The sequence below is a fragment of the Arachis stenosperma genome, chromosome 10, assembly GCF_014773155.1.
Source record: "Arachis stenosperma cultivar V10309 chromosome 10, arast.V10309.gnm1.PFL2, whole genome shotgun sequence".
Taxonomy (NCBI): domain Eukaryota; kingdom Viridiplantae; phylum Streptophyta; class Magnoliopsida; order Fabales; family Fabaceae; genus Arachis; species Arachis stenosperma.
The window spans coordinates 103,031,537-103,044,874 of record NC_080386.1 but is presented as its reverse complement, the minus strand read 5'-3'; the positions used below and the strand labels follow the sequence as shown (position 1 = coordinate 103,044,874).

General features: G+C 30.3%; 1 protein-coding gene across 2 annotated transcripts; it reads right to left on the bottom strand.

The window, feature by feature from the left end:
• Positions 1 to 5,947: 5,947 nt before the first annotated feature.
• Positions 5,948 to 12,913, bottom strand: LOC130955977 (WAT1-related protein At5g64700-like). 2 transcript variants are annotated; one of them, XM_057882993.1, is made up of 7 exons: positions 12,599 to 12,913; positions 12,463 to 12,525; positions 12,280 to 12,396; positions 7,880 to 8,129; positions 7,635 to 7,793; positions 7,345 to 7,496; positions 5,948 to 6,390 (listed from the first exon to the last, which is right to left on the bottom strand). In XM_057882993.1, exons 1-7 carry the CDS (start codon positions 12,769 to 12,771, stop codon positions 6,282 to 6,284), a joined length of 1,023 nt encoding a protein of 340 aa, XP_057738976.1. In that variant the 5' UTR covers positions 12,772 to 12,913; the 3' UTR covers positions 5,948 to 6,281. The 2 variants fall into 2 exon arrangements, with proteins under 2 accessions (XP_057738976.1, XP_057738977.1); XM_057882994.1 differs by having other exon boundaries at positions 5,948 to 6,361.
• Between the last annotated feature and the right edge of the window lie 425 nt (positions 12,914 to 13,338).

Below are 13,338 nucleotides of genomic sequence, written 5' to 3'. Positions count from 1 at the left end.
TTTTGAAAATAATTTTGAAAAAGGAGGTTAGTAATTTTCGAAAATTAGAGATAAATATAATTGAAATTAAAATTTAAAACAATTGTTTTAAAAGAATTTTGAAAAAGGAGTGAGATATTTCGAAATTAAGAGGGAAAAGTAGTTAGGTGGTTTTGAAAAAGATAAGAAACAAACAAAAAGTTAGTTAGTTGATTGAAAAGATTTGAAATCAAATTTGAAAAGATAAGAAGATAAGAAGTTAGATAAGATATTTTGAAATCAAATTTTGAAAAGATAAAATTTTTGAAAAAGATAAAATAAGAGATAAAAAGATTTAATTCAAAAAATTTTGAAATTATTTACTTCACTAACAAGAAACTACAAGATAAGATTCTAGAACTTTAAAGATTGAACCTTTCTTAACAAGAAAGTAACAAACTTCAAATTTTTGAATCAATCACATTAATTGTTAGCTAATTTTCGAAAATTAGATGTAAAGATAAGAAAAAGATTTTGAAAATATTTTGAAAAATATTTTTGAAATTTTCGAAAAATAGAAAAAAAAAATGAAAAGATATGATTTTTGAAAAAGATTTTGAAAGATAAGATTTTAAAATTGAAATTTTGACTTGACTTGTAAGAAACAACTAATTTTTAAAAATTTTGACCAAGTCAACCCAAAATTTCGAAAATTGGGAGGGAAATAAGGAAAAGATATTTTTTTATTTTTGAATTTTTAATTATGAGAGAGAAAAACAACAAAAATACTCAATGCATGAAATTTTTAGATCAAAAATGAATGCATGCAAGAATGCTATGAATGTCAAGATGAACACCAAGAACACTTTGAAGATCATCTGATGAACATCAAGAACTGATTTTGAAAAATTTTTTATGCAAAGAAAACATGCCAGACCACAAACTTAGAAATCTTTAATGCATGGACTCTAACAAACGAAAAATGCACATGAAAACAACAACAACAAAACAAGAAAACATCAAACAAACAAGAAGAACAAGAACAACTTGAAGACATGAAGAACACTATGAATGCATGGAATTTTCGAAAAATGCAAGAAAAGATTTTTAAAGCATGCAATTGACACCAAACTTAAAAATTGACTCAAGACTCAAACAAGAAACACAAAATTTTTTGTTTTTATGATTTTCTAATTTTTTTTGGATTTTAATTTTATTTTTTTTTCGAAAAACATGGTTGAAAAAAAACGAAAAAGAAAAGAAAAATTTTGAAAAAGATTTTTGAAAAGAAAATTACATAATCTGAGCAACAAGATGAACCGTCAGTTGTCCATACTCGAACAATCCCCGGCAACGGCGCCAAAAACTTGGTGGACAAAATTGTGATCCATATTCTTTTGTACTTGTATGAAATCATTATTATGGCACCGGTTGAATTCACAACTCCGTTCAACTAACCAGCAAGTGTACTGGGTCGTCCAAGAAATAAACCTTACGCGAGTAAGGGTCGATCCCACAGAGATTGTTGGTATGAAGCAAGCTATGGTCACCTTGTAAATCTCAGTTAGGCAGATTAAACAGTTTTGGGTTTCAAAAATTAATAATAAAAAGAAATAATAAAAGGGATAGAATACTTATGTAAATCAATAGTGGAAATTTCAGATAGGCGAATGGAGATACTGTATGGCTCGAGAACGCCTGCTTTCCTACTGCTTCAACTCAATCCTTCTTACTCCTTTCCATGGCAAGCTGTGTATAGGGGTTCACCGTTCGACGATGGCTACTTTGTATCCTCTCTGGAAAATGGTCCTCTGCGCTGTCACTCGCATGGCTAATCGTCTGGAGGCATCACACTAGCAAAAGGCTACATCCCATCCTCGCAGTGAAAACTACGCTCACGCGCTCTGTCACAGCACGGCTAATCACTGGTTGGTTCCCGCTCCTGCTGGAATCGAATCCCTTGATTCTTTTGCGTCTGTCACTAACGCCCAGCACTTGCGAGTCTGAAGCACGTCACAGTCACTCATTACCGGAATCCTACTCGGAATACCACAGATAAGGTTAGACTTTCCGGATTCCCAGGATCCTACTCGGAATACCACAGACAAGGTTAGACTTTCCGGATCCTCATGAATGCCGCCATCTATCTAGCTTATACCACGAAGATTCTGTTGGGGAATCTAAGAGATATGCGCCCGGCCTAAGGTAGAACGGAAGTGGTTGTCAATCACGCGCGTTCATAAGTGAGAATGATGATGAGTGTCACGGATCATCACATTCATCAAAGTTAAGTGCAACGTATATCTTGGAATAAGAACAAGTTGAATTGAATGGAAGAAAATAGAATTGCATTAATACTTGAGGTACAGCAGAGCTCCACACCCTTAATCTATGGTGTGCAGAAACTCCACCGTTGAAAATACATAAGTAAAAGGTTCAGGCATGGCCGAATGGCCAGCCCCCCAAAGTGATCAAAAGACCGAATGGTCAAGAGATGTCAAATACATTAGTTAAATGTTCTATTTATAATAAACTAGCTCCTAGGGTTTACATGAGTAAGTAATTGATGCATAAATCCACTTCCGGGGCCCACTTGGTGTATGTTTGGGCTGAGCTTGATCTATCCACGAGCTGAGGCTTCTCTTGGAGTTGAACTCTGAGTTATGACATGTTTTGGGCGTTCAACTCCGGATCATGACGTTTTTCTGGCGTTTAACTCCAGACAGCAGCATGTACTTGGCGTTCAACGCCAAGTTACGTCGTCAATTTCCGAATAAAGTATGGACTATTATATATTGCTGGAAAGTTCTGGATGTCTACTTTCCAACGCCGTTGAGAGCGCGCCATTTGGAGTTCTGTAGCTCCAGAAAATTCATTTTGAGTGTAGGGAGGTCAGATTCCAACAGCATCAGCAGTCCTTTTGTCAGCCTTTTTCAGAGTTTTGCTCAAATCCCTCAATTTCAGCCAGAAATTACCTGAAATCACAGAAAAACACACAAACTCATAGTAAAGTCCAGAAATGTAAATTTAACATAAAAAATAATGAAAACATCCCTAAAAGTAGCTTGAACTTACTAAAAACTACCTAAAAACAATGCCAAAAAGCGTATAAATTATCCGCTCATCAACCGGCACCCCAGTACACCCACACTCTCAAAGCAAATATTTAACTACACCTCACAACACTCTCTAATCAAAGGTATAGAGGAAAAAAAAAGTTAGATACAAGCTTTAAGTGTTTCCGATTGGTGCAAAAAATATGGAGAACTTAGCCTCATATTTATAGCCTAAGCCACCCACTCCATTTGCTATCCTAAGTAATGTGGGACTAATTCAACCAAATTCTAACACTTCCAACAAAGTCATTGCACACATATCAACGAAAAACACAAATAACTCCAGCAGATGGCCGTTTGAAAAATGATTATGTCAACCCCAGATTAGTCCTATGTCTTCGTCATCACGTATTCGATACCTTGGTCAAATAAAAAATTGTTAAAAATCATGTTTACATATAAAAATAATATAAAAAATTTCAACTAAAATTAAGAAAAAATAAAATATCTTTTGTAAATTAAAATGCCGTCCGCTTCCATTGGATATCTGTAATAAATTTTTCTCACTCTCTTCATGTGTTGACCAATGGCATATACTATAAAATTTTTCAACGTCACCACCTCTCTCACTTCATTCGGTAAGTATACAAAGGTTGGTTTGCATAAATAAATACGATAAATCCATCTTGATCAAACGTGATTTCACCATTAATAAATTAATAATAATAGTATTCTAGACATGATAGGGACTATAAGAACGAAAAGTATAAACGAGAAAAAATGCATGTAGATGTGAATGAAGAGAACTCGGTGTATGTAAATTTATATTATGCGTTGGAAAAAGTTTGCTGTTGGCATGGACGAAATTCATGAAGTTCGCCGATGTAGCGGATGAACTCTATAAAAATAATGAAGTTTGCCATTAAAGTAAGCGAACTTCATAATAATAATAGGCAAGTTCGTTGTTATAGTGGGCGAACTTACTTCAAACTAAAAAAAGATATTTTAAAAAATACAGATAAAATTATTTGTTTTAAAAAATAAAATATTTTTTAATTAATTTCAAAAAATTTTCCAGTGTGTGTATACCAAGGCAAGAAGTAGCACATAAAGGAACCCTGAGGACTCGTGCATTTTTTTTTTTTTTTTGGTCACTACGCTACTCCCATACTTATACACCCACACTTTGAGCGTTTTTTTTAAACTCTATCCCAGCTAGGGTTTGAACTTAGTGCAGCTTGATTAAGAAGCAATGCCATTGCCACTTGGTCTAGGCCTCTACTGCAGGACTTGTGCATTTTTAACATCTTCGATCTTTAATGGAGCTGTAGGGACAAACCAAGAGTAGATTTTATTAAAATTTGATCCTCCATCAGTCAATCTTAGCAAACTTTATGGGCTTCGGCCCAATTCTTCAGCGGGCCTCTGTCTAAAATGGTCCTCATCTATTTTAATTTAAAAGGAATCAATTACCACTGTGATGAGTAATGACATAAACTTCTTTCTCTTATATTTTAGAGAAATTGATTGAAATTAAAATTATTGTGTGTTAAAAATATACAAAATGTCATTTTTACCCGTTAAATATTAGTATAAAAGAGAAATTGGAGTCTTAGTAACGAGAAGAGATCTGATGGTGGTTTGGCCATTGGCGATGAGATGACAGTTATTGGTGATGGCGGAGGATAGTGTGATAAATAAAGAATCAAAATATATAATCAAATCGTTATATCAAATTGTAAATTAAATCAATTCTTATATTATATATATGATTTCAAACATAATAATTCATTTCAAATTGTATCAAATTAATTTTTAAAATATTTTATTCCAAACACACTCTTAAAATTTAAATTTCATTAATTAGATTATATTGCTTTTAATATATATGCCTTTGGGATTTTTTTTTCTATTAACTATAAGTAGACCACGATGGTTCTTCATGGTTCCCAAAAATCTTCTGTCATAGCTATTGGATTTTATCAATTCGGAAATATTAGATTAAAAAAAAGCTAAAAATAACTTTATTTATCATTTATTAATTGTTGCTAAAGTTAATGAAAGTCAAATAAAACAAGGTCTAGCTATTTTTTATTATATTTTTTATTACTAAATATTTTTATTATCCATTAAATTTGTCTTTTAAAAATTATAAATTAATCACATTTATTTTTTTGTCACTTTATTAATACTTTCTGTCAATGATTGATGAGGTAAAATTTTAAGCATATACATAATATTTATCAAATCCATTTAGATGCATATAAAGATATATTTATGAAAATCTATTAATTTAATTTTTAAATTGTATTCGTATTAAAATTTATGTAATTAAAAAAAATTAAATTAATAAATTTTTATAAACATATCTAATTAACATTCAAATTGGATGTGTCAGATATATATATATATATATATATATATATATATATATATATATATATTATCAATTAATGTTTTACATCATCAATGTTAACAAAGGTTATTAATAAATTGATAAAAGAACAAACACAATTAATTTATAATTTTTGAAGTACTAATTTAATTGATAAATTTTTTTGAAAACAAATATGAAAATTAAAAAATGACCATTTTTTATAAATTAATTTGATTATTAATCTGACCAGTATTTATGCATCACTTCTTTCTTTATAAAAAAAATTCCTACCTCCTTTATTGCCTTCTTTATTTAGTAAGCCATTAGCATGTTCTGATTCTTTTATTGAAAATAAAAAAAATAGCCAAAATTATGTATCCAAATTTTTTGTCTTTGTATTTTTAGAAAGTGTTTTAAAAACACTTTTAAAAGATATTATAAAAAAAATATTGAATAAAAAATATAGTTGTGTTCAAATTTTCAACACATTAAATATATCGATAATAAATTAAAAGAGACAAAATTTTCTATTTTAATTTTTTTAACTACTACTCTTAAAACACTCTTTAACTAATTTTACAATTAATATATCTTTACTACCCACTAGTGCATCAATACCGTTAACAACTTGCTAGAAATGCTAAACTAATATGGCACATTGGCACCTAAAAGTTTAACCGTAGTGGAAATAATTGATCCATGATTTTAGGCAAAATCATATCATGTTAGTCAACTACTGTTGCCAAAATTTTTGCAACATTCCAAACTATATTGCCTTCTTCACATCTAATATATATTATATTTGTGACAATTTATCTTTTGCCAAAAGAAGAAAAAGCAAAAATATAATCACAATCATATGTGGGGCTAGCTGACCTAGCTCACTCCAATTAAACCGATGTTTGCTCCAAGTCTTGTGAAGCTTTGGGCATTTGCTCCCTGCTTTTTCCCCACAGCACACTGTACAGTCCTACAACCAATGCCAACCCTCCTAAAAGGCTGTTCACATTTTTTTTTTTGTATTGTATGTATAGATTAGTATATAATTGATATAAAATGTTTACTTTATCATCCAAAGTGTACATAGAGAGAATATAAATATTAGTATAAAAATATAATTTTACGCTAAAAATCAATTATTAAATCAATAGTTATATATTTATATATTTATGTATATAATATATATTCTATATAAATGACTGATTTGATATTTAATTTTATATATATATAACATAATAAAAAAAATATTAAGTGAACAAATTATTTTTATAACAAATTTAATTATTTTTTTTCTTTTTTATGCCTTTTAATTAGTTTTTATTGTGCCAATAAACTATTAGACCTATAATGCACAGATACTAATACGAGTACAGGATACGACATAAAACAGAATATGTGGACACATAAATTTAAAATTTTTATAAATCATAGACATATGACATATATATAAAATATAAATTATTTTTTAGATAAATTATAATGATATTTTGGTCTTTTATCGATATTGAAATATAATTAAATTTTTAATTATTTTTAATATATTTTTTTAATTATATAAAGTATTTAAAAATATTTTTTATTTTAAATCTTAATAATATATACTATTTTTAAACTCATTTCAAAAATAGATGTTAAAAATAAGGCTGGATACGTTGACACATAATAATATTTAGGTGTGTCCAAATTCAAATGTGGAAACAAATATTTTTATTTTTTATTAAGACACGATTAGACACAAAAGACATGTATATCATACGAGTGTCTATTAGTGTCACGTTCAAAATGTATCCGACACACAAATACAGTAAATAAAAAAAATGTCTGTATTTCATAGTATTAAATTAACTTAATTAAAGTTGGTTAACAAAAATAACTTATTTATATAGCATAATCTCAGTTGAAATATCACAACTGAATCAATATGTTAGTAGAATAATAAAGCTAATTAATTACCTCCCCAAAGTGATTATCTCGCCCAAGATAATTGCAGAGGCGAAGATTGTGATAATGAGGTTAAGTGGTGTTGACATTGCTAGAAACACAGGTCCTTTCTTTTCTATAACCCATGTCTGTAAGTAATATGTGACACCGGTAACCATAACCCCCTGTGTGTATATAAATCACAAGTTATTTACAATCAGTCATGAGTTTATAGATTACAAAAATTGAGGCTAGTTAATAAATAATTAACAATGTACATTAATCAATATAGGTATATATTAAGGTTGAGAGGATTAACATACACAGTATACTACGGATAGGAGCCTGAGATTCCAACCCATTTTCCATTCGTCGATGTTCCTTTCTACGGCCAAGGCAATGACAAAAGATTGAATTGAACTTAAGAAACACTGAAGAGTTGTGAAAAGAAGCTTGGAAGGATAACCTTTTATGACAAAAGCCTACAGGTTAATTAAAATTAAATAACATGTTAGCTAGGTAATAATTAATTAAGGACCAAAAACATAAATTAAGATTAAGATTATACCTGTAGCACAAGCCACATCCCCCAAAAGGTATTGGAGAGGAGCATGAAGAAGCAGCCCTTTATCCATGTATGAGATTGAGCATGACCTTGGTGTTGTTGGGTTTTATGATAATTTAGAATGTGATAGTGGCTTAGAAATTCCAAATGAGGACCCTTGTAAAAGGCAAGAGTTGCTGCACCAACCAAGCATGCACCAATGCCTATCAGCTTAGCAGTCCCCGCTGCTGTCTTTACTTTCAAGCTTTCAATCCTTAAAACATAAAATAAACTTAATTAACTTGGAGTAACAATGTATATACTATGATTAATATATAAGACCTATAAAGAAATGTTAAACACACACTCTTCCAGTTAATATATTGTCAAGATTAGAGGAGCTAAATAATACTTAAAGTAGTGTATACTTTTAGGAGGTAGTAGAAGTTGAACAATAGAATCTGATTATAGGAGGGTATATAGGAGAATAATCACCTCTGTTATTTATTTTCTATATGGCTGGGAATAAAATGTCTGGAAGGAAAAAATGGGCGTCTCTCATTTAAGGAAACGGTTGCTTCACGTGAATGCCACCTAGCAATAGCATGTAGCTGTAAAAGCTCCAATGCTAGAATTGAAGAACAAACTAAGGGTCCAAATGCGAACGCATCATGCTCATTAAATTAAACCATTTAGTTGTTTCCCCAATCAGGAACATAAATAACAAGGAAAAGTACAGGGAGTCAAATGTCCACCAGCTAAAAATTGAACAACTTAATTAATAATAATTAATTTTAAATTATTTTTTTAAATTTAAAATTTGATTAATTGACATTAATAACATTTTTAATTAAAACTTACTCTAATTTATTTTTATTTCCATTTATTATTCACCACACAAAACCACAAATTCTAATCCCTCTTTCCACTGTCCCAAGCTGTAACAGTTTTGTTCTCGCGTCGCTAGCGTCGCTGCAGCACCATCCTCGTGCACTATCACTAGTCGTCTTTGCATCCTTCTCCGCTACCTTATCTGCCGTTCGCGCAAGAAAGACAACCATCATTGCGCTTCTACTTCACCCTCTTCGCGTCCCATCGCGACTCCCCATCGCTCGCCCGACGCACCCTTGCCGCTTGCGACTCCCCATCGCTCGCCACTCACACCCACGACTCTCTATCCGCCACAACGCAGCCACCACTAGGACCCCATTCGCGACGCGCGATCAACTACTCTAATCCATAGCGACTCCTCCACTCGTCGCAACACGCCACCGCGAGTCCCTCCTCTGTCCACGCAACGCCTTGCAAGACGTCGTCGTCGGTCACCCTGCGACTCTTCTTTTTTTCCTCCTATTTGATTTTGAATGATTTGTTTAACTAGTTTTTTATGTTTTTTTTCTATATTTCGGATGATCTTTTTTATTAGTTTTGGATGATTCTTTTTTCTATGTTTTGTATGTTTTTTTCTTAGAATTTGGATGATTTTTTTTATTAGTTTTGGATAATTGTTTTTTCTATGTTTTGTATGTTTTTTATCTTAGGATTTAGATGCTTCTTTATCTTATGTTTTGGTTCTTTTTGTTTTTTTTTTTTGGAGTTTTGAAGTTTTTTTTAGAAAGAGAAATTATTGTTTACATAATAAATAGTAAAAGGTGAATTAAAGTAAGAAGAAGCAATTAATAATCATTAATTTTGTATATTTTAAAAAAAATTAAATAACCACTAATTAATGACAATTAATGTTATTAATTAATATAAAATATAATTCAAAAATATTTGTTGGCTTATATACTCTATATATATATATATAATTAATGACAATTAATGTTATATACTCTATATATAATGATATATATATATATATATATATATATATATATATATATATATATATATATATATATATGGTAAATTCTAGCCTACCCTTTCTATAATAACATGTAATTTACCCTCTGTGACATGTCATCTTTTAATTGGTTGCTATATTAACTATGGTTAAACTATTAGTAATTAAATTATAGCCCAAATGGGTAATTATGTAATTTACTAAAATATTAAAAATTCAGAAAAACTTCAGGAGGGCAGTTCCAGAACTGTTTTGCTAGAAAAGGGGAGTTGAGGGAAGGGCGAAAGCGAGTCAGCTGCTTGAGGGTGAGAACAAAGGTTGGGGACTGGGGGCACTAGTGAGTAAAATCCGCCTTCTTGGTGTTATCATCGTTCTGCTTCTTTGTAGCCATTGAAGCTCAAGCTCTGAACTCTAAATGGGGATGATTGATAAAAATATAACTTTACTTTTTAATGTTTATAGAAATTATATATTTATCCCTCTTATAAAAATATTTAATTATAAAATTACCCTACTTTAGTTAACATATTAACTCTTATTGAGTTAAATTAACTCAAACTAAAATTAAGCATCCAATTAAAACATACCACGTCACGAGGGGTAATTTACATGTTGAAATAGAGGGGGTTGGGTAGAACTCACCTATATATATATATATATATATATATATATATATATATATATATATATATATATATATATATATATATATATATATATATAAGGAGATATTCATTTAAAATTGTCTGATTTAATTTATTATCCATAATTTTATATATTTAATATTATTATTTATTTCAAGAGTAATAATTATGAATGCAAAATAAAATAATTTTTAATGAATTTTATCTTTTTTTTTTTCAAATATTTTTTATATACGATGTTGCATTGTGCTCCATAATTAGAGTGAGGACTGAGGAAGCTAAGCTCCCATGCAGAAAAAAGAAAATATTTTATTAACACTCGAATTATTATGTTTGATAAATAATAGTGATGATGCTCATGAATTCATTATTATTTCTGAATTTCGGTGAGATTTTATTATCATTATTAAGATTAGAGTTGATGCCAATAGCCCAACATATAGTACACCCGCTTTTAGATGTTAACACTCCCAGTCTCAGGTAGAAGAATCTCGCTCCCAGTAAGCATCGGCATCTGTATGTTGCTACGTCTTGTCCTCTCTCATCTGGAAAGTGATTTTAAATCTTTCTTTTGTAATTTCTTTTCTTTTTGGTACAACCTTCAACCAAATTTGAAATATTTGAATTTCAGACCTAAACGTGTAATTTCTTTTCAGACCTAAATCTTAACCAACCATTAATACTTAATTAGGTTTATTGGAGAAGAAACGAGAGCTGGACCAGCCCACAAAAATCCCACTTTGATTTTGCACTTAGCATGGCTACTTTTTTTTTGTTACTAACTATTTTCGATTATTTATTCACAAATCACTCATTATCTTAAAATTATTTGCCTAGCTTGAACATCAATATCTAATATTAGATATACTAGTTATATCTCTGTCCCATAAGTATAAAGATAGGTCTTTTTATGGTGCTTATATTTTACTAGTTGAATCAAATATAAAGAAATAGATCTCACATTAATCAATTTATATTCCGACAATTTCAACACAACAATTTCTGTAGACACCGAAGAATTCATATAATATGTATTTAACCTCTGATGTATGCATATATATCTCTGAAAAAAGTTACAAACAGTACCTTTTATCTTTCACTTAACTAAAAGACGTAGGAATCGTCCATTTAATCAAATTTACTAAAGCTAGTGTTACGTTGGAAATACGAATGGCATATCTAATTTAAAATGTCTTCTTTTCTAAGTGCCTTATCTTCACACCCTTTGCCCTTTCTTTCTTTCTTTCTTTTTCAACTGCTGTCATTTTCCTTCATATATACACACAGAAATGCGTCTATATCTACGTGTACTACACTACTATTTATGTATATAACTGATGATCAACCTTCTAGTTTCTACTAGGTCAAAATGCTATATATATATATATATATATATATATATATATATATAATTTAAGATATTCGTGGTTTATTTATTTAAATGAAATATAGTGTATGGTATAGATCTCTCTAGCTAGCTACCCTAAAGAATAAAATATGAAGGCAGTACTTTTAGGATTCGCTAGCTGCGAGTGTTATTCACAACTCATAAGGAATATGAACCAACAAAACCTGAAAAACTGGACTGGATCGAGCTGGTGATGTCCAAGTATTTAAGTACAACTGATGTTTTTGCTTGATCCTCTTTTGAGGATCATCCTTTAAAGCGACAAAGTTGACAAACTGATAAATTAGAGTTAAATCACTCTTAAAATCAAAGTAATGAAGCTCACACAGGAATTATAAAGTTAATGGTCATATATAGTTAAAGTTGGATTATTTGAGTTCATTACTTAGTCGATCACAAAATTTTTTTATTCGAAAGACAAAAAAAAAAAAAAAAGTTTTCCATTTTGAAGTCTATTTTTGTATTTCCATGACAGAGGACAGAATTTAAAGATAAGTTATGGTAGGTAAAATTAAATATGTGGTACCCGAGTAAGAGCGCCAAGAAGAAGGTGATAACTGGAAGACAGTTTGTGGTAGCAGCAGCCAACGTTGCTGACGTGTACATAAGACCAATACCATATACATCCAAGCTCAAAGTAATGCTGCAAATTATTAAAAATTAAATATAATTAAGTGTAAATCTGGAACATATATGAACTCATACGTACCCACAGAATGAAAGGAGGAAGATCTTGCAGAAGGTGACGAAAGGCAAAGGCGGCGCAGTTTTCCTACACAATTATATATTAGTGGAAGAAGTTTCACATTATTATTATAGAATTAATCTGAAAATCGAATTAATACCATTCGAAGAAGAGAGCAAAAGGGATGAGAAAAAGGGTTGCAATGGCCTGTCTGTAAAAGACAAAGATGAAATTGTTCATGCCATGATCGAATGCTGCTTTTGATAGAAGAAACATGGCAGCATATATGGCTTGTATCACAAACACAACCGCATAGGCTTTCTGTCCTTTCATTACTACTGTACTCTACTCTTTCTTTCTTTCTTTCTTTCTTTTATTTCTGAGGCGATGAGTGATCGATGATGAGACTCTTCACATCTATCTCACACTTCACACACATAGTAACAAACAAGACATTAATGTAATTTAAGTGATATAATAAGGGCAGGGGGACGTGTGTGGTTTTCATTATATATATAAACGTAACCTTTGCTCTCATCTCTACTTCTTTCGAATTGGGACCCACCACATCCCTCCCATCTATTTCTTCACTCTACTGCTCTCTGTTTTAGCAAAATTCTTTCATGGCTTCATGCATTCATTCCCACAGGTTTGTTTTTGCAACTTGTCCTCCTCTCATCAAATTTAATACCATAATATTGATGTTTTTGATACTATATACTATATTTTCATCACGTGTTTTTTCTGAATTCAAAAACAAAATTGCTAAGGTCATTAAAATTTTATTTTTTATCATTATTTAATTATTAATTTAATTTTTTTAGTTTAATTTTTTTAGTCTAATACTTTAATAACATATTTTATTTTATATTTTTAAACGTTAATGACTAACTGATAACT

Coding starts and splice junctions, on each gene's coding strand:
- LOC130955977 (XM_057882993.1), bottom strand. CDS start 12,771: ATGAAAGGACAGAAAGCCTATGCGGTTGTGTTTGTGATACAAGCCATA. Junction 7,794..7,879: donor GGATGTGGCTTGTGCTACAG/GTATAATCTTAA, acceptor ATTAACCTGTAG/GCTTTTGTCATAAAAGGTTA. Junction 7,497..7,634: donor TCCTATCCGTAGTATACTGT/GTATGTTAATCC, acceptor ATATACACACAG/GGGGTTATGGTTACCGGTGT.